Here is a 22,385-nt window from a genome sequence, read left to right on the forward strand (position 1 = left end):
AAGATACAAATCCATGATAGGAACCTTCAAAAGCTTCAGTACTCATACGGGCTGAGGCTACACCTCACACTCAGAAGTTCTGTGTCTAAGTTCAAAACCCACCGCTCTGCCGACCACCGCAGAGATTGAAGACAGAGAGAAGTGGCAGACTAAACACAGACTGTGCACAGATCCGCAGAGTTGTACCAGTTGGAACTGGGACAGGAAGTGAGGGAGAGGGGAGGGTGGAGATTGAATTCCATGACTGTGGCAAACAAAAGTATGATTTGCTCAGGCAATGATGGCTGGAAGGAAACCTGGCCTCAGGAACTCTTCTTAAGCCATCTTTGTTGTTGTTGTTGCTGTTGTTGTGCTGTCTATCTTTCCTCTTCTGCTAAAACATAATCTGTTATTTTATTAAACCAGATTTCTTTCAGCTTCCTGGCTAGCTCTATTAAACTCAATATGATTATTTACGCATAACATTTTAATTTTTTTCCCTTTGAAAGTAATGTTCTCTTACCTCCCACTTCGAAACCCTCTTACCAAATAGCTTTTCAAAAAACAAGTCAAATTTTATTGTGACATATTGGAATGATCATGTCCTCAGCCCTATGAATATTAAAAATTGAAAGCTTATTATCTACACACACATACACACACACACACACACACACACACACACACACACACACACACACACAATTAGTCCCAACACACATCTCTGTTGTTTCTCTGCCTTTGTCCTGACCAACAAACAAGAGAGGTCCCCAGCTCCGAAAAAAAGAACCAAAAAAAAAAAAAAAAAAAGGAACCCATGCATTTCGAGTGACCAGAGCCACCTCTGGCATGCATCGTAAGTCCTCAGTAGTTGAATGGGTAAAATATAGGACATCAATAAAATTGTGTAAGACTTGAAGATGAGTATTCCCGTGTATGTGTAATTTCTTTGGAATTTCCATACCTCTTGGATCCACTTAATCTTTTAATGTCGTTCTGTTTTCTTTGAGATAGGGTCTCACTAATGTAGCCCAGGCTGACGTTCACATATGTAACCCTCTTAGCCAATCGGGATTTATACATGTGGACACGAGGCTTGACAATAACACTGCATCATATGCTCAGTCTGTGGAAACCATAAATGAAACGAGCCCTCTTTCAAACTCTCAGATCCCACTCTACACACCCATAGGTATTTCTCCCTTGGGCCCTGCCCTGGCAGGTTGCAGGCGGGGCTGCTGGGGGGCGGTCTGATCTGCGCCGAGCAGTACAGTGGAGTAGACTTGGGAACTTCCGGTACCCACTCCGTCCCACGTTTGCCCCCAGCTCCTGCCCTTAGCAACCGCTGCATGAGCAGCCTCCAGGCCTACGGCTGCTTAAACCCAGGCTCCCTGAGGCACGAGGCGCTTGACCGTTACTAAGATGGGGCTGGAGCTGTAGTCTCTAAACCCTGTGCCTGTGGATGCTCCTGGAGTATGCAGTGCTGAGGCAGGAAGAGGAAGAGGGGGAGGAGGAGACCTTGACCGCCACAGCATACCAGATAAACGAGGTAAACAGCATCTGACCTGGGCCTCTGCTGTGCCCGGGTCCTTGGGACCTCTCTCGCAGGTGTCCCAGAGCCCTGTCTTCCTCAGTGCAGAAGTTTCCTAGATGCTTCTGATCAACCAGGCCGCGGCGAACCATTCCCAGACGATGAGACTTTAAAGCTTGCTTTTTTTTCCCCAGTCATAAGTAAGTGATGTTTGTCGCCCTTAGCAAAACCTTGCTGCTGTTTGATGTGATCACGCCTCTGCTTCTTTGTTTTAGTTGGCCTCTCTGTTGCTGTAATTCAACACCTACCGAAAGTAACTTGGGGAAGGAAAGCGTTTGTTGGGCTTACACAATATAGTCCCTAATGGAGAGACACCAAGGCAGGAACTTCAGGCAGGAACGGAACAGGGACCATGGAGAAACCCTGCCTTGCCCCTCGGGACTTGTTCATCTTCCTGTCTTATACAGCGCTGGTCCATCTGCCCAGCAATGGCTCTGCTAACAGTGGTCACTGTTCTCCTACATCCCCTTGGAGCCCGATTGCATCAATTAGCCGTCAAGAAAACATCCAACATGTAGGTCTACAGGACATTCCAATAGGACCATACACACATAGTCATATTTTTTACAAGAAAGACTCATGGGTGAAAAACCTTTCTTGAGCTTTACTTGTTTGAAAATGTTATAATATTGCTTAAATGAAAATTTGGCTTTGTATAAAATTCTTAAGCTGTTTTTCCCAGAGGAAATGTTCTGACATTTAAATGATGTAAATGTTGCCATGGAGATGTGTGAGGTTTCCTTGATAAGGTTTATACTTGTCTGATCAAAAGGCAAGGGAAAATATCGCTTTACACTTTAATTAATGCTAAGACTAAGTAACACTTAGTCCTTTGCTTATTAAATATTTAGTAATTCTAATTAGAGCATAAATAGATGTCACTCCAAAGTCAAAGCCGTTGGGAGGGGCACACTAGTCTCTTAAAGGGGTTGGCAAATGATAGCCCACAGGGGTTTGGCCGGTGATAGCTCACAGGCAGGCTCTCCCTTACACCTGTGTTTGTATGGCACTCTACAGAGTGACAGTGAATATTTTGCAGCTCATCTGGTGACTGATGTCACTAGTTTGAATCCCAGTGAAGTGAAATGCTACCCCCTTTAGATTAGCAGAGTAGTGTAAAACATACTGTAAAATAATAAAAGAAGTTAGGAATGTTGTTGCATGCTATTAACCCGGCAGAGGCAAGCAGATTTCTGTGAGTTCGAGGCCAGCCAGGACTATATAGTGAAGCCCCATCTCAAACAAACAAACAAAACAAAACAAAAACAAAACCAAAAACACCAACAATAAAAACCAAACAAGTCCCCAGCTCCGAAAAAAAAGAAAAAGAAGAAAAAACAAAGCCCTCAATCCTTATCACTTATTATATTTTTATCAGTAAGACATTTACAGAAATGTCTTCTTATTTGAGTATCTAAACAACTTACTCACTTTTGTCTTTTTGCCCACAAAATGGAACATGTTTCCTTTGGCTTGTTTCTGGAAAGCATAGTGACTTCTGCTCTGTCGCAGACGAAGAGGGCTTAGGTTCGGGGTGATTTTGACCCAGTCTCTTTGTCATTTTGGTTTTCTTTGTCTGTTTCTCTATCTGTTTTGTCTCTTTGCCTGTTTCCAGGTATGGCCCCAACATTGCCTCCTTCAGCTCTTGGCTGCAGAGAATGGCCCTTCGGTGGTGAATTCTGATACTTACTTCTTAGGTCTCAACTGAACGTTTTGTGTGTCACCACACCGACTGTGGGGTCTTGCCACCATCGATGTCAGCCTCATGCTCGGCGTTGGCATCTCCAGAATTTCCATTCCGGCTTGGACTTCCCTTGGGTTTTCTTGACTCATCAGAAGCATAGCTTCATGTTAACTAAGGCCTCTTCTACCTTACAGTGATTTCTAGGCTTAAATTCCTGACTTTAGCTACTAGATGTTTTCTATGCATCATCCCTTTCTGTGATGTATCAGGCTTCCCTCTCTGGTCCTTCCCTTCATCGTGTGTGTGTGTACATGTACATGTGTGTACATGTGTGTATGTATGTGTGTGCACTTGTGTGTGTGCACGTGTGTGTGTGCATGACACAAGCTAAGCACATGGGTTTTTTTTTTTCTGAACTCTGCACACTGAGCACAAGATTCATATTCCCCACACAGCCTTTTTGTTTTTGTGCTATCTTTGGGTGGATGGTAGTATCTGGAAGTGGCCTTTTGGTCTTTCATATATTCTGAAGTTGTTTCTATAGTCACCGTTGTGTTGATTTTCCTAAGTTCTCTTCGATGGTCTTCAGAAAGGAAGCAAGTGTTACAGTACATAACATGCTATATATTGTATAGCACAAATGCGTTCAAAACTAAAGCTTGGGTGTAAATAAACCCATCAGTGTAAGAAAGGAGGTGTGGCCTCAGATGTATGCACTGAATCTGGAGATTTTTCACCGAGGGTCGCCGTTTAGTGTGCGTCTGGACACGGGGCTGTATTGGAGAAATGTTGCTATTATGTTACGCTTCCTGGAAGTGGGCAACTATATCACAGCCTTGAGTGTAAACACTAACAGTTATCAATGTGTCTTCCATCAGTAACACAGCCTAATTCTGTGTTTTAGAGTCCGTCACTTCAGAGTCTCACACGGAAACTAGATGGAGTCGTTTATACCCGTTGACCTGCCAGTTCAGAAGCCAGATGTGAACGAGAAGGAACGCAACTCAAGAAGAAGGTAAAAAATCAATAACATTGAGGGGTTTTCCCGCCTAATAAAATTTCAATAATATATAATAATATATAGCTTCAATAATATAAATTTCAATAATATAAATCCATGGTGGGGTTGTAGCTCAGGTCATCGAGCGCTTGCATACTGTGCATGAAACCCTGGGCCCGGCATCCAGCACTGCGTTAACTTCACATGGTGGCACGTGATGCCCATTCGTTCGAATGCTCTGGAAATAGAGGCAGAAGGATCAGAACTTCAAGACTCTTTTAGGTTGTTTGTTGAGCTCAAGTCCAGTCTCAGCTACATGAATCTCCACCTTAAACAAACAAAGAAACAAACAAACAACCTTAAAGGTCATGAGTGGGGTGGACAGTGGGGAAGCGAGACCAAGGTATGATGATGTATGTATGTATGTATGTATGTATGTATGTATGTATGATACACAAATGTATGAAAACAGCACAATGAAATCCATTAGCTCGTACCCTAACCTCAAAGCTAACTGTGAAATGTCGTGAAGACTTATGGAGGGATCTGGACTTGGTAACCTTGGTCTCTCAGGGCGTGGTTCTGGAGTGAGCCATCTTGTGCTGACCTTGCCCTCATCCCGTCTGCTCAGTCCACTCCCAAGTCATTACGTCACTAAAGATAAGCAGCATGTGGCTTCATAACACGAGGGAAATGGAAACAAATCCAAGAAGCACAGGAGAAACAGACACCGTGAACATCAAAGACCAGCAACAACCTCAGAGCTCTCGTGAGACAGCCAGAGAAGTGGAAAAGAGGAATTTAGAAATTAACAATTCAGAGCAGTTACAGAAGAAGAAGCGGCTCTTGGGAATTAAAAGCATGACATCAAACTGGGCACGGCGTTGCATAGCTTTAACCTCAGCCCTCAGGAGGCAGAGCCATGGGGATCTAAATAACCAAATAAAATAAAAACACACTATCAGAAGGACAGCCAAGATAGATGGAAAATGAGAGGGAATGGGGCAGTGCATAGTTAACAAAATAAAATGACATACATACGCCTGAAGTATGTTTCTAATAACTAAAGAAAAAATAACTAAATTCTTAGTAAAAGGCAAAGATGTGTGAAATCTGAAGGGAAAATAGTTTAAAATAACTTTTGAAAATGTCTAACTGGATACCGGTGAAATGCATCCTAAGAAGTGTCAGGGAAAACCAATAGATGAGGAAGAGAAGGATGGAAAAATGTAAGGCAAAGGCATTATTGTATTCTCAAAGGAAAATACAATCTGCCCAGACAAGTTCTTAAAGGAAAAGCATGCAGATGAAGACGCTGTAACTTTACAGTTAAAATGTTCACTTGGAAGCTAGGCACAGTGGTGCATGTTGGGAAATGGTTCTATTGCTTTATCTTAATCTTTCAGATGCTGAGAGTCCCTAACCACTGCTGGCTTTGACTGTTAATAAAGAATTGCCATATAGCCAATGGCTGGGCAGGGAGACGAGGCGAGACTTTTAGATTGCAAGGGTTAGGGACGGAAGGGGAAGAACAGACAGTATTGCTGTGAAGGGGAAGCAAAGAGAACAGACTGAGAGGCCCACCAACATGTAAGAATCCAGGAAAGTGCCCTAGGGCAGCAGGGAGCCAGCCTGGCTTGTATAGCAATACTCTATATCAACCCCCCAGTCCCAGCCTCAGTCTCATTGTGGGCAAGAACAGTTCCAAGTTTAAATAGGTCAATTTGAAGCAAAAATGACAAAGTAAGGGGACAATCAACCATTTTAATAAGTCACTCTCATTACTTGACAGATCAGGCATCAAAGTTAATGATAATGCCAAATTATCACCCTGATTTTTTTTTTTTTTTTGGTTCTTTTTTTCGTAGCTGGGGACCGAACCCAGGGCCTTGCGCTTCCTAGGCAAGCGCTCTACCACTGAGCTAAATCCCCAACCCCTATCACCCTGATTTTAAAGCAGACACAGAAACAGTCAGCTGTTGCCCCCAGCAACTGCAGGATACAAATTCTCTACCACATTATGGGGAACAATTAACAGATGAGCGTAGAAAGTCATGGAATCATTTTAACACAGCTTTAAAACGTTAATACACATGCTATTTACATGCTGTTTCCATTGTAAGTCAGTAACAAGTTAACTAGGAAGACCCTCAATTAGAAAGTAACCATTTCAAGACACTCCTCTGAAAGTAAAACCCAAAAATCATCTCAGGAGGGAAGGGTGGAGGTGTTAGCTACCTGTGTTGTGACAGTTGTAGTTTCCTGTGGCAGGGGGTAGGTGGGTAGGATTTGGGTCTGCCCCTTAAACTACCCTTTCAAACTAAAGATTTAAGAACTAAGGCATGAATTAAAAGCCCGAAAGGCAACACTTTGTGTTAGGAAAACATATAAGAATTCAGATAAAGACAGATTTCTTAAAAATTTGTAACACAAACCATAAAGGCCAAGATAGGTCAATACTATTAAAGCTAAGAACTTTTATTAAAACATTTAAAATGTGAAAGGTCAAGTTAACATATAAAGTGACTAAGGATTACTGTCTAAAGTTCAGAAGTCACAAGAACAAAGGTTACAGATAGACACTCCCACAAACAGGAAACATTTAAAGATGCTTGTAACAAAATGACACCCACAAAGTGCTCTGAGGGAAGAGCTGTAAAAACGCCTAATGATGTCTCCAGAAAGAAGTCCATAGAGGTGAGCTTGTGGTTTGTTTTTCTTTCTTATGATATTGTTTTTGGTTAATGTAGCAGTATCCTCCCCTCCCCTGACTCGAGAAATACATTTAAAGCTTTACAAAACTTCTGCCTTATGAGTTCGTGTCTATGGAATCACATCAGTTGTAGTCACTGGGTTTTGATTCTGTGTGGCTATGAAGTCTTTCCCAACATTTATAACCAATACAGAGGGACTGTTTGCTGTTCTCTTCATGAAGGAAGGCTAGATAGGAGTCTAGAATTTCAGGTAACTTCTTCTGCCTGTTACTAACGTGATGGCAGGAGTTGACAAACTTAATTCCTTCATCTTGAGAAATGAAGTCAGGCTTTAAACTTTCAAAATGTTTACTGTTTTAGGCTAAAACCTGTCAGGTTCATTTCGCATACTATTATTATTATTTCTATGTAAGTGTTTCCGTTTTGCTTTACAGAGAGCAAGCAAAACTCTGTGTGTGCAAGGATTACTGGGAGGAAGAGGAGAGACTAACTTTTATAGTGTTAGCCACGCCCTGCAGTAAGCAAGTCTGCATTAGTTATAGCCGTGAAGCTTGAGGTCCTGAGTGTAGCTGTTGGTTTTCTTACAATTACTTTTCTCTTGTCACCTTAGACATTTACTATATAAAGACCGTTGGAAAGATTGCGGCTCATCTCAGAACAGACTAGCTAAGGCGAAGACATCCTCCGAGTCCCTGATATCAGAAGGAGCAGATGACCAAGATTACTACCCAGGCATGGTGTTTCTGTTGTTTAGCTGTAGTGCTTTCTTTCAAAATGGCAGCTTTGATGTCCAACCAATTCCACAAGTTGCAGCAGGTGGAAATGCCTCCAACCAATGCTTCTTTAAGGCGGGCATGATCTAATACTGATACAGATCATGATAAAATTACAGGCATGCCACCGGTACCACCAAGATGCTTGATGCCTCTACCGTCTTTATAGTGCAATTACCACGAGCTTACAGTGCATCCATGGTTTCTTAAGTCTTCACTGCTTTCTGGCTGTCTTATCACACAAATGCACACGCACACGCTACACACTACACACACACACACACACACACACACACACAGACAAACACACAGACATAACACACACACACAGAGACACACACAGACAAACACACAGACATAACACACACACACAGAGACACACACAGACATAACACACACAGACATAACACACACAGACAAACACACACAGACAAACACACACAGACAAACACACACAGACAAACACACACAGACACACACAAACACACAGAGAAACACACAGACATAACACACAAACACACACAGACAAACACACAGACATAACACACACACACAAACACACACAAACACACAGACATAACACACACACACACACAAACACACAGACATAACACACACACACACACAGACAAACACACACAGACACACACACACACACATAACACACACACACACACACACATCCATAACTACTGGTGTCCTAATTGCTCCTCCACACACCTCCCTTTCTAAGTTTTCCTTTGTCTTCGTTCAAATGCCACCCTATCCACTACATCAGGTTTTAACCACCAGGTTCTCTCTGTGTAGCCCTTTTATGTCCCCACTTTATAATCTCAGGTGTCTGCAGCATTGACTCCAGATCGGGACAGTGTAGAGCTCCTCCTTGCTGTGTCCCCAGAACTAGGCAGTCCATCAGGCCCCTTCTCCCACGCCTCTTCCCCCCTCGCAGTCCTCTAAGTACATGGATGTGCTACGTGCCTTCTTTAAAAACCGAAACAGCAGCACCCGGAGGCCCGGGCGCCCTTCCAGCAGTCACCACTACAGGGTCATTACCCTTGGCAGAGTAAGCTGGATTTTCTGCCTCTCCTTGCCTGTGATACACTCCTCACCTGCTCCGTCCTCCTCCACTCTACTGGCAAGAATCTTCCAAGGTCACAGGGTGCTTCCTTCTGGCTAAATCCTCAGAAATTATTGAAAAATAGAACTATCCGTTTCACTCCACCATTCTACAGAATTTTTTTCTTCTGATAGCTTCATTGTGTGTGTGTGTGTGTGTGTGTGTGTGTGTGTTTGTGTGTGTGTGCGCCCTTGTCCCCATTCCCACGTGTGGGGTCTATGTGCAATGAGAACACATACATAAAAGACCAAAAGGCCACATTCGGCGTCATCCCTCAGATGCTACTTACCTTGATGTGTGAGACAGGGTCTCTTTGACCTGGCTCTGGCTAAGTAGGCGTGGCCGAGTGGGCAGTCCCCAGGGATCCTCCTGTCTCCTCTTCCTCAAAGGATTACAAGTGTTAACACACACACCACTCTTCTCTCAGGGGTCCTGGAGAATGAGCTCAGCTCCTCACATTTCAACAGCAAGCGCCCCGCCAGCTGATCTGTTTCCCTAGCCCTCCCCAGCCCTCTTTAGTTTCTTAGATGATATTTTTCTCTGCTTTCTACATCATTTCTCGGGTGTTTTCAGTCTCAGAATTTGTGGTCCCTTCCTGTCTGACCTAGACCAGACTCTGAACATTGCTATTCTTGTCTGTCACTTCAACAAGCCAATCAATACTTAGGCCATTCTTCTAACGGATGCTGCCTCTGCTCGAGGATCCGTAGGTGATCCCCTGAAGGGATCTGAGTGCCAGAGTTCCGGCCATTCTCTGGGCAGACTGTCTGGATTTGATCTTTTTTGCTCTTCTCCTCAAGAGAAAGAAGGCAGGAAAGCGAGCTGTGTAGGAACGTAAGGGTTGGAAAACTGAAGGCATGTAACTTGCGAAGGAAAGCAGCCAGAAGACTAGCACTCATTTCTGTGAGCCCGGACCGTTGGCTCAGCACGAGCTCCTAGCACCTGGTCTGATGGCTGACACTATTGTTTGGTGTGTGAAGTCGCTATGGTGTTACCACAACTCACAGTAGATACTCAGTTCATAATGCTTTCCCTCGCAGATTACCTTGAACAAAAGTTCAGTCGGCAATGCGTAGTGGGTTCAAAACCGTTTCTCCCTGATATAAAGAAGGCAAAAGAAAAGCCGGAGAAGACCGCCCGTGTAAGAAGGAAATGGCCCCAAGTCACGCTGTACGACAGCACAGGTATGCTGCAGTCCTGATTCAGCTTGTAGGAGACAGCGCACAGTGCCACGGTTTCCATGGTTTTGCTGCTTGCGTTGGACAGACTTTATGTAAAAGAAAAAGTCTTACTGAGTTTTGCAGGTTTCGTGCCATAAAAAAAATTGCTACATTTTCAATTATTTTTGAAACTTACAATATCGCTAAAATTGACAAAGTATTTAGGGATTATGTTCTTACTAAAGATATTCTCTGACTATAATTTTAAAACTCCATGTAAGACAAATTATAGCTTTGTTTTATGCTTCTAGTAAAACATGTGTGGGGTGTGTATGTGTGGCGGGAGTCTGTGCGGGGTGGGGGGCAGGGTTGGGGAGAGGTGGAGTTTCATGGCGGTATGGGGATGGGGATATAGGTGTATGTGTTTATGTGTGGTGTATGTGTGGTTGTGTGTATGTGTGGTTGTGTGTGTGTGTGTATGTGTGTGTGTGTGTATGTGTGTGTGTGTGTGTGTGTATGGTGTATGTGTTCTTGTATGTGTGTATCTCAGGGCCATGCACATGCTAGGCAAGTGCTCTACCACCTAGCCATATTGTCAGCCTCTAGTTGTCTTAAACAGAGACTCACTGTGTCACTCAGGCTGGCTTTGAAATTGAGATTCCCTTGCCTCAGTCTCTGGAATTCTAGGTCTTCACTCCCACACCTGGCCCAAAGATTAAATACAAAGATTAAATGTCCAAATAGTTAAGCACGTTTTTTTTTTCCCGCTAGCATTTTTGATACTTTCTTTTTATTTGAAATCATTATTTTAATATCATAAACTTTATAAAGGAAACTTTCCTGTTTCTTACTAGAATGCCAGAGTCCAGAGATGGATTTGTCATCTAATTGTTATCAGAACCCCTTATCCACACAGGGACATTCAGGTTTTCCATATCTCAGCAGAACACCCTCATCTGTGGAGTATTCAGCCTCCCTTGAGTGCCCTGGGGACCCTGTGACTTCTGCTGTTCAGTAGAATGTGTTACAGCTCATAGCATCAGAGGCCATCTTGCGAGCAGACTTGTTCTAGCCACCCCCCCCCCTTTGCTGGTTTTGAGGAAACAGAGAAGATTTCTGGGGCTCTTTTATAAAATAGCACAGATTTCACTTCTCCACAACGAGATGGGTTTGTTCAGCTGACATGCATGACTTCTGGAGGACCTGGGATGCAGAATGATATATTAGGATCACTGTTGCCATTGGCATGCCTCGTGTGCTTCTCAAAAGCTCCAGTGACCTGTTCTATTGCTTAGTAAGAAACGTCTGCATGGCAGTCACTGGAGAGAAGAGACAGTTCACAGCATGGGAGAAACAAGTTTCAAACCATTGACCAGACAGAGGACCAATTTCCAGAATGCATCAGAAACAAAACCCCTCAAGTTAACCCCGAGGTGGTAAACGGGAAGGGTGTCTGAAAGTCACAAGATAAGGTCTAAAATGCAAACATGTGTGTGGAAACTCTTCCACGTGTGTGGGAATTATCAGGGAAATTTAAATAAGAAACACAGTGAGAGACATCACACCAGTGAAAACTGTGGGAAACGTTACAAAACTGGTAAGGATGGACGGGAAGGCCCTGTTCTGCTGATGAGCGTGTAAACCCCCACAGCCGTGGTGAAGAAACACAGAGGAGTGACCACTGATGGAGCGTGGTCTGGCCATGGTAATGACATACCTGATACACCACACACATGTACTGAATAATCACATTTGCCCCTCTGGATACATAACATACACTTTGAAACTTAATTTTAAAATGGGGGGGCGGTAATAAAATGAGGCTTAAGGTACTGTCTGCATAGCAGGGAAATAGAAGCATGAAATCAAGATCAAGAAATATGGCTTTTGCAAGAATACACAGAGCAAGCGGCCGTCCTTGCGAAGGGTGTCTCCAACCCATGATACTTCCTCTTTTCATACGATGCTATTGTTTCCAGTCCTGTTAGGCCTTAAAAAAGAAAAGGCTTTTGACTGGGTCCTGATCCAATGCTTCCGATGGCTTATGATCCGTGATTATGTAACTAAACCTTTTGTGCTGCCTTGTCTGTCCGCCTGCCTGCCTGCCTGCCTGCCTTTCTTGATATTACCCATATCTTACAATTATTATCCACAAATTTCAGTTTTGGAATACATTTCAAACAAAATAAGTGATAAGTACGTGCAGATATTCGTATACATTGTTCCTAAAGATCCAGGATATCTGCCACTAGCAAGAATTTCATGTTTACATACGGTTATTTACCACCGTCCTTGTTGTCTGTGTTTGTGGTGTATGCATGTATGTGCTTGTGTGGGTGTGTGCGTGTGTGTGCGTGTGTGTAAACAGGTGCATGTGCACATGTGTGTGCAAGTTGTGATGTCTTAAGTAAAATAATTGTTTCCTCTTTTATTGCTGCGTTGACTTTTATTACTATTTAATTTTTCTATATATGGAAATATTTGTAAATGATGGCTATACTTGCACTTACACTGAACTCTAAAACCTTTTTCCTACCAGAACCAAAAGAGACTGATGCTGTAAAACACATTATTAGGCTGAGAGAAAAGCTGGAGTGGGAAAACCCCTCATTTCCACGTTCTTTGAAGTACAGCCCTAAGATCACGGCTCCAAAGCACACCCTAAAGGTACAATTCTATTCTGTGCCATTTCAACTATTCAAAATTAAATTTGAAACGATATTAACCTTTATGCAACTCATGCAGATATCACACCCAAGCTCATTAACCACATGTTACGATAAACACTGGCAAATATAAAAGAACCCCAATATAGTTCATTTCACATAAGTGATTATCATAATTATTTCATGACAGTTTTAAGTCTCCAATACGTCCTTCATCTGTCCCTCTCATCTTTCCCTCTTATTCATTGGGGTCACAGGAAAATGCACCATGTGCTTTAAATTAGAATCTACTTCTAGTCATCTGTGTATATCACTTTGTTATTTAAAAACAAATAAAAGGGGCTTGGTTAAGAAACTTACTAGAAACTCATGTTCTCAGCTGCACTCTAGACCAACTGAACCAATAACTGAAAGTGTGACTAGTGATCTGTTTACTCAGGAGACTGCTACGTAATTAAGAAGCATTGCTCCAAACCCTGAGTCTTCACACATCAAATACTCTCCGTTGCAAGGAAGCCCTCACCCTGTTCCTCTAACACAAGATTATCGGTACACAGTATACAACAAACAGACAGGACTGTATGCCAATAAAACTTTATTTATAAAAACAGACACCTGGTCCAGGTTTGGTTTGTCGATCCCTGCTCCAGATGGTTATTCTAATGACAAAAGGTCTTTTGATTGTTGTTCATAGCCAGAGAAGGTGACAGGAAGTACATTCATAAATCAGATTTATGTGGGTTTGCATCTCTGTACACTCACTGTGCTGTCTTGACCAAGTGTCTCTCCTCTCTGAGCTTCATAGTCTCTTGGACCTTGGACTTGAGATAACAGGAATCTCACTAGAGAGTCGTGAAAATTAAATGGAAAAAGAAGGTGATACAGTATCAGGCAGAGGGTGGACATAGTATCTGAAAGTACAAAACGAAGTTCTAACTCTCCATGGCTGCTTTGGGTCCTTAAGTAAATTATACTTAATCTGTATGCAAAAAAGACTGTGGATTCTATGTACACCAAGTTCCTAGTAACCTTCGGAAAGAGAATCCGAACAAAACTGACGTAGTCGGGCAGACAAGTAGATTAAGGCTCATCACTCTGCCCACGTGGGCATTAGTTATCTCATCGCCCGTTGCCACCTACTCTCGGGATTGAAATTTATTTTTGAAGGTTTCTTAGTACAGGTTATAATTGGACCCAAAATAAGAAAACAAACAGCTACAACAATGGAAATACTCTTCAAGACAGAAAAACAACGTGAAGACCATAAAACCGAGCCCAAAGTTAAATGCCACAGTAACTGGAAACAGTTCAGTGCCCTTGTTCCAGCAGTTTCTAAGAGTATCAGCAACTATTAAATCGTGCTTTCCACAAAACTGCTCAGATGATTAAGTTCAATTTTATAGGATTTAAAAAAAATTGTTGATAAAAGTGCATGTTTCAGGACTAAAAAAAAAAGCCTTAGAATTTACACTTTACCTTTTCTCAATGAGCAATTGACAATTTCTCAATAGAACGGAGTGAATGAAACTGACACTGTATCACTTGTTAGAGAAGCTTTGAGGATAAATTTAAAGTCACTCTTGGCTTCTCGTTCCTACTTTGTTACTTCATGAGTCTACGACCTTTCTTAGGTTAGGTGATCTACAGAAACATTAACTCCTGCCCCTGCTTAATTATATTGAAAAGCATCAAGGCTCAGTCTCTAAGTTTAAAGTTGCCAGACGCATCATTGTTCAGACAATAGAGGTAAGGCACTCACCTCTTCCTGCGTGTTACCTGCTTAGCAATGTGCCGACAGCCGTTAGAGTACCTACCCCCTCAGGATGAGTGCAAATGACAAGCCAGATATATGCAGAGTGGGAGAGGGCGCCTCTTCAAGGTCTAACATCAAGTTCGTAGCAAGAATGTGGATAAATATTTCTAAATGTCTTATCACTGTGTATGTCTAGGATAGAAACGAACTGCTTTAACCCTTTCATAAGATTGGCCCTCGCGAATTGAATTAGACATGATCTGAGGTTAATTTTCCCCACTGATACTACTGCTATTTTTAATTCTTTGCTTTCACTGGGTCTGTTTAGTCATTTAATTAGTCAATTGTGTCAGAGTAAGCTTCTTCTCATTCCAAGGCATGCTTGAAAGATGACGGCGAGTTCATATACTGCCTTCCTCTGGAGAACACCAGAGGCATGTTCAATGAGTATGATCTTCAAGCGGTCTCTGCCCACAAAGCGAAAAACTGCAAAGTGTTTTGGATGGTTAGTGCTTCATTTGTCTCAAAGGTAATGTGAAATCCGTGGGCTCTGCTTTAGGAGTTACACCTGGAAGTGTTACCAGGCCCAGCCATGTGTGAGGCTGCACACCTCTGAGCCCAACAGTGGGGAGACAAGTGGGAGGGTAGTGAGTGTGAGGCCAACCGGGGGTACACATGGAGACCCTGACAACAAAAGGAGAGGAACGGAACAGAAAAGTAACCAATTAAGAGACATTTTAATAATGTAGCATTTTTTAAACTTCTTTAAAATTAAAACGTAGTTTTATAATTTCCTCCTTCTGCCCCTCCACCCCCTTCCATGGTCCTTCCCTCCAGCTCTCCAATGTTTCCTCTTACTTCCCTCTCAAATTCATGACCTCTTTTTCTTTGTTATTCCACAACTCTCCCTCACTCCGTGGTTGTTAGGTGTCTGGAGGTGGCTAGGGGGAAGGCCTGATGAGAAGTCCCCTTCCATGGTCATTTGTCTGTCGGTGATGTCCTTGTTCAGGTCCTGCTTAGCAGCCATATTTTTGCACTGTCGTGCCTGTAGCTTCCCTGTCCTTCCCAGGACTCACGTTCTCTCAGCAGACTCCTGTCTTCTGTCTCTCATAGTCTTCCCAGCCCCTCTTCTGCCCTGTTCCCTGAGCCTTAGGTTAGGTGCAGGCATTGTGTTGTAGATGTATTTTATCCACTGGGGCTGGATACCCTACGGTCTGTCAGTCTCTGCATCTTATTCAGTTGTGGTTTTCTGTAACCCTCTCTATCTGCTGCACAGAGAAACATCTTAGATGTGGTGTGAGAGCTATGCTTGCCTATGGATATAAGGAGAAGTATTTAGAATGCAGCTGGGGACTGTGCTGACCTAACCAAGTGGCTATAGCAGCTTCTCTTGTACGATTCGTGCCCTCACTAGCCCTAGACAGTTGGCTAGACAGTACCCGGCATGTAGCCTCTCCTCTTGAACAGGCCCTGTGTGGTATTGGAGAGCTGTTGGATGATGTCACCAAGATATGAATGCCACTAGTTCAGCCTTAGGGATATTGTGCCATGCTGGTCATGGCTGTGGTTCCTAGGCACCGCAGCCGAGCAAGACTGGTCAATGGTTTTCTCCTTTTACAGCTTGTATAGCACCTTCCAGCACTGTGAGCCAGTCCTCAGGGTTCCAAGTCAGACCCAGCTCCAGCCGTCTGAGTCCTGCGTCCTCAGCAAGGGGGACACATCTCCCACTTTTGGGAGGCAACCAGGGGCAACAGCCAATTTATTCTGAGAGTCTTTTGACCAACAGCTGGAAAGGAGGTGGTTTCTTGTGTCTAAGCTGGAGGATTTCTTAGATGCTCTAGGTCTCATGGAGAGAGCATTGCCAGTCCAAGTGGCGTAAAGTTCTGTATGTATGTATGTATGTATGTATGTATGTATGTATGTATGTATACACATACAGTTGTATGTAATTTATCTAATTTTATGTAAATGAAACAATATGATTTCTCTCCTTGTGGTTTAGATAAACTCAGTCTACTTAGGAAATCAATGTTTAAGAAACAGCTTGGGAGAAAATTACTTAATAATAATGTTTTCTTCTTCTTCTTCTTCTTCTTCTTCTTCTTGTTCTTCTTGTTCTTCTTGTTCTTGTTCTTGTTCTTCTTCTTCTTCTTCTTCTTCTTCTTCTTCTTCTTCTTCTTCTTCTTCTTCTTCTTCTTCTTCTTCTTCGGTACAGATTAAAGTTTAAGAATTCAATTGAAAGTTTTTACTTATTAAATACTTTATTATTTTACATGGTTTTCTTTAAAGTGAAAACTAGAAAGCAGGCATTTGTTAGCATAATAGAAATAATGAATATTTATTTTACATGTAGGTGTGTATGTATGAGAGAGTGTATGTGTGTATGCATGTGTGTGTATGCCTGTATGTATGTGTACATGCGTGTGTGTGTGTGTGTGTGTGTGTGTGTGTGCATGTGTATAGAGGAGAGGACAACCTTGTGTGTTCTTCAGGAGTCATCCAGCTTGTTTTTGTGATGGAGAGCTAGGGTTTTTCCCTGCCCTGGAGCTCACCAACTAAGTAGTCTGGCTAGCCAGCAAGCCCCAGGGATCCTCCCATCTCCAGCTCCCCAGGGGTTCCACTGCGTCCAGCTTGTTTAGGTGGGTTCTAGGGATTGAACTCAGGTCCTCATGATTGTGTGCCAAGCACTTTACCAGTGAGTTGATCTTTCCAGTTCCACGAGGAATACTTCCACTGGTGTATTGGTCAGAAGCTTCCCCAGATGTAGAAACCCTCCCATTATGTACTTAACACTGTGACCATAGATTGTAGTTAGCCAAATGTGAGCCTTTGTTGACTAGCCACCTGTTTCCTTCTGCCCTCCCACTGTCAAACTAAAGTCAACTCAACAGTATATCGGAACAGGGCACAAACCTGGGACTTGATGTGTGCTAGACAGGCAATCTGGCTTCGAGCTACATCTGCAACCATGTCTGAATTTATACAAAACATGACAATTGGGAGGCAGATAACGTATCAGGTTTTTTGTAAAAATATCTCTGGCTAGAGAGGAAGTTTTGCCCATTCTTTCTGTAGAAGCACAAGAAAACAAGGTGGCGAAAATGCCACGGCTAGCAGCTGTGTGGAAGGAAGACAGATTCGGGTACAGATGAAGTGGCTGAGCAGTCGGGCTTTACAGGGCGAATACAGACCTTTTCAGCCATCTGGAAACTAGAAGTCAAGTCACCTTTTGTGCTTTGTAATTATAGATCACTAAAACAGGAGTCAACACGGAGGAAGTGGAACTTATACCCACTGTGGAGTGGCTCTCAGAACGACACTACTTCTATTTACTACTGCAGTTTAAGATCTTTTACAACTTCCGGTGAGAGGAACACAAAGGAAACTCGCTCTTGGTAGTTTGTGTAGTAAGAGCAATTGCACCACAGCTTCTGATCCCTCCAGAATGGCGCGCACGCGCACGTGTGCATGCGTGCGTGCGTGCGTGCATGCAGCATTACAGAGGGCTGGGGTGTTCCGTAAATGTATTTTAAAGTAAGGAACTTTATTCACTTAAGGTCAATTTTTTTAACTTTTAGTCTTTTCTGGATAAATGTTACAAAAAAAATGATCCTGTGTTGTCAAACATTAGTGAATAACCACTAATGATTTTACCTTTTCTTCACGTCCTTCTTATTGAAATCCTAAAATCCCGCCACTGTCTGTCCTTTCCAGCTATTGGCTGCTGGCATCTTTATTTACCAATCAGAACCAACTGGGGGCAGGGTCCCAGAAGCTAGTCGCAGACCCTCTCCTGCAAACAGCTGTTTTGGCAACATAATTAGCATTTGTAATACAAGCAGCCACGTCTATCAATCTACTATCTGTGTATATCTATAGATAATATATGTAATCTAATATGGATAGATCTATAATCCAACCCCTTCCTAGTTGGATCCCTCTCTCCATTGTTTCCCTTCCTGCCTCAGGTCACAAGCTAATTAATGTATAAGATGCACTTCATAGTTTATGATTATATACACACATAAATGTATTGTGTAGAATTTTAGATAAGCGCAAAACAGTAAGACTCCTTGAGGCTTTGTCCAGCAGTGTGATGTTATTTCTCCTCCTCCCTCTTCCTCCTGTATTGACCCCTCCCCTCCCTAGCTGGATTCCCCTCCCCGTGTTTCCACATCACAACGTATAAATTGTGTGTATGTAGACTTGTATATACATTTATAACATGTAGTATATGTGTGTATATATATTATTATAGTATGTAATATATGTATGATATATACAGATACATAATATATGTATAATTAATGTATAAAGACACATTTCATTTTAAAAATATCTACTGGGATGTTGCAGCCAGGCAAGCTCTGCATCTGTAGGAAGTGTAATGAACTTACATTGCCTTTTGCTTTATGCTTTGTTGTTGGTTTTGGAGAAAAATTGGATGGCTTAGCATTTGTTTTTGGTGATGCAAGACAAAACATAGTCTAAGGGATTTCCTAACATTACTTAGCTGTTAACGAATGTGTTCCATGTAATTATATGACTTGGAAGACTTCAAGAAGTATCTTTCTCTTTTCAGGATAAATAAAGCCTTTGTTACTTGGAAACTAAATGTTAAAAGACAGAAGACAGAGTCCAGCAGGTAAATCATAATATACAATGCACTCAAGGTAAATCTTAATATACAATGCATACAAATTCCAAAAGCAAAGCAATGTCAAGTATAGCATGAATTGGAGACACTTGAATTTTAATTAAGATTGGGAAGTCACATTATACCAATATTCTAAATACATTTAATCTCTCTCTCTCTCTCTCTCTCTCTCTCTCTCTCGCTCACTCTGTTCTGTCTCTCTTTCTGTGACTGTCTCTCTGTCTCGGTCTGTCTGTCTGTGTCTGTCTGTCTGTCTGTCTGTCTGTCTCTCTGTGTGTGTGTGTGTGTGTGTGTGTGTGTGTGTGTGTTATACAGGAAGAATGTTGAGCCCTGTACATGCTAGGCAATCAAGTGCTCTGCCACTCAGGTCTATCCCTAGGTCTGCAGTTTTAGCTATCTGTCTTCTTTGAAGACAGTTAAATGCTTCTGACATGTCACAGGCTGCCATTCTGTGACCATACTTCTGTGAGTTCCTGCTGAGTTTCTGTGGCCCCTTCTTTTTTGTTTATATGTTTGTTTTTTGTTTTTCTTACATTGATCCTCTTTGGTGCAATTTCAAGCATCTGAGCATTTTTCTTGACTTTGGTAAACATTTTGTTTTGCCCTAATTATGACTTGAAATGCAGTTGTAAGAAACAATACAGGGAAATCCTCTGTGCCCTTTACCCAGCCCCTCCCTCCCCCGGGTTCCACAGCTCACAAGATTGTGGAACATCATGACTGCCAGAATGTTAATGAGTATATGGAATATTACAGCATCTGTCATGGTTGTCCTAATGGCTGCCATCACTTCTCTGCCCAGTGCCTCTCTTACTCTGTGGTAACTACTGATCCATGCTCCAGTTCTATAGTCTTGTCTTTGAAGGAGTGTTTTTATCAGAAATAGTAATAAAAATGTAAGGCAAGTTCAGAGACTCAAAACATGTATTGTGATGGTGGTTCTCAGGTGTACACGCCACTCCAAATGGGTCAGATTATTTTTATATCATCTCCCTATCTATCTATCTATCTATCTATCTATCTATCTATCTATCTATCTATATCTATATCTATATCTATATCTATATCTATCTGTCTACCCATCCATCAATCCATCAATCTATCAATCCACTTATATCTATCTATCTATCTATCTATCTATCTATCTATCTATATCTATATCTATATCTATATCTATCTGTCTACCCATCCATCAATCCATCAATCTATCAATCCACTTATATCTATCTATCTATCTATCTATCTATCTATCTATCTATCTATCTCTGTCTACCCATCCATCCATCAATCCACTTTATATCTATCTATCTATCTATCTATCTATCTATCTATCTATCTATCTATCAATCAACTATCTAATCAGTTTTTACCCTGTTCATCACACTTCAGTAAAGAGGTTTCCAAAACCCCAAATATTATGTAGAGAGAATCCTATATCAATAGTGGATTGGCGAGCGCTCTGTGGCGTTCTTAGATTCGGGTGAGCAGGACTTTGTTCAACGTGTTTCTCTATTGATGCACACTTGCATATTCTCTAGAGTTTTGTCTGCCGTAGAAAGCTCCCATAAATAATTGTGTATGTTTCCATTTCTTCGGGGTAAACACCAAGGTTAAAAGTCTGAATCATATGGTCACTGGATGTGAGTGGTTTTATGGTTTGTTGATTCGTTCGTTTGAGACGGGGACTTACTGTATATCCGGGCTGACCTGGCACCTTCCTGCCTCAGCCCCTGGGGCACTGGGATTATAAGCGTGGGCAATTCTGCCAGCCTGTGTTTAGTTTTTGAAATAGCTGACAAATTAATTTCCAGAGCGGCTGTGCTATCTGTCATTCTCACCATCAGTTCAGTTTCTTTGCATCCCCAATACTATCTGTGTTGTTGCTAGTTTTTATTTCAGACATCTGATGGGTGTTGTAGCATCTCAGCATGTTCTAATTAGTATTTTTTTAGTGCTGTGACTCTATCTTTCACTCCTCTCATGGCGACTGTCTCTTCAGGTACATATTTGTCATCTGTCTATCCTTGTTAGGGAAGTGTGTCTTTGTGTCACCACACGAGGACTGTGGACGGCAGAAGGGCCCACTCTCCACAGAAGCAAGCTTTGCTCTGACTGGTTCAGTTTTTACAGAACCTTCTCTAGTCCATTCTGCCTTTCCTCCTGCTCCCACTCTGCACTTGCTATTTCTAAGGTTGTTGACTGTGGTTTGTCCTGCCTTTGCGATCAAGATACATAAAAAAAGAGGATCCAGAAGAAGGAAAAAGCCCTTCCTTACTGTAGGATACAGATCGGAGTTTTCAAGAATTATTATCCAAGTTGTACCTTATCCAGTCAACATTCCTCTTGTTTCTTGGAGAAAATTATTTAGATTTGACCCAGATTAAGTGCCCAGTAGCCTCATGGTGGCTCACAATTTTTCTGTAACTCCAGTTCCAGGGGATCCAACACCCTCACGAAGACATACATGCAGGCAAAACACCAAATGCACATAAAATAAAAGAAAACAAATAAAAACACATCTTAAGATTTTACCAAGTTAGTGGTACATATAATTAATCTTCCACATCACCGCTCGATACATCAAACTTCCCGGGACCCGGTGGCGTGATGCCACCTGCCCTAATCGTTTGGAATGAGACCTAAGTCTGGACACCTTCGCACACTTTCAGATCATACCTGTACAGCCACCTGTTCTCTGCTGATGAGTTATTCCAAACTTCTTTGCTTTATGTGAGAGGACTCTGTGAAGATGCCCTGACTCTCAAAAAGAACAAGAAAGACAACCCATCCGCCATCTGCCTCATCAAGGTGAGTAGACACAGTCCCTGTCTGTTCAGGGATACAGAGTCTGGAAAGGCCATGCCCACACGCGTCGCTGCCTGCTCTGACACGCACGCAATTTTGGATAAACAACTGTAGATCCATAAGTGAGTCACTGTGGATGGCGTGATAAGTGGCAGTGAAGAAGATGGTGAACGATGGCGGTCGGTTGTAGGAGTTAACATTTCTTAGAAATTCTGGCTGATCTTTTAACAGAAGTGACTGAAGCCACTGTCACATGTTTCTCTGAAACATCACTTGTAATTAATAGTGGCTAACACATGGTGGTTAGTATCTCCCATCCCTTGGTATTCCATGCCGAGGATCCGTCACAAGATGCAGTTTACTGGTCTTGGCTTAATAAATGAACTTTCCTGTTTCAGGATTGTAGGGAAAATGAGCTTACCAGTGATGCAACTTAATTAGCTCATTGTCAGCTTTTTTGAAAAAGGTTAAACACATAGAACTATG

At 42.3% G+C, this 22,385-nt stretch overlaps 1 protein-coding gene across 10 annotated transcripts in view; it reads left to right on the forward strand.

Annotated features, from left to right (window-relative positions):
* Positions 1-590: 590 nt before the first annotated feature.
* Dnah14 (dynein axonemal heavy chain 14) overlaps positions 591-22,385 on the forward strand; it is a 216,593-nt gene continuing 194,798 nt past the window's right edge. For 7 of the 10 annotated variants that reach the window (XM_039091477.2, XM_039091479.2, XM_063272768.1 and 4 more), the window contains exons 1-9: positions 591-1,528; positions 4,159-4,269; positions 7,579-7,700; positions 9,899-10,042; positions 12,558-12,685; positions 14,814-14,966; positions 17,686-17,801; positions 19,020-19,082; positions 21,764-21,902. In XM_039091477.2, the coding sequence (XP_038947405.1) occupies positions 4,193-4,269; positions 7,579-7,700; positions 9,899-10,042; positions 12,558-12,685; positions 14,814-14,966; positions 17,686-17,801; positions 19,020-19,082; positions 21,764-21,902 (942 nt within the window). In that variant the 5' untranslated portion in view covers positions 591-1,528; positions 4,159-4,192. Of the gene's footprint in view, positions 1,529-4,158; positions 4,270-7,578; positions 7,701-9,898; positions 10,043-12,557; positions 12,686-14,813; positions 14,967-17,685; positions 17,802-19,019; positions 19,083-21,763; positions 21,903-22,385 lie in introns of those variants that run through there. The other 3 variants (XM_039091478.2, XM_063272767.1, XM_063272769.1) reach the window with 3 other exon arrangements.

The sequence above is a fragment of the Rattus norvegicus genome, chromosome 13 (genome assembly GCF_036323735.1).
Source record: "Rattus norvegicus strain BN/NHsdMcwi chromosome 13, GRCr8, whole genome shotgun sequence".
Taxonomy (NCBI): domain Eukaryota; kingdom Metazoa; phylum Chordata; class Mammalia; order Rodentia; family Muridae; genus Rattus; species Rattus norvegicus.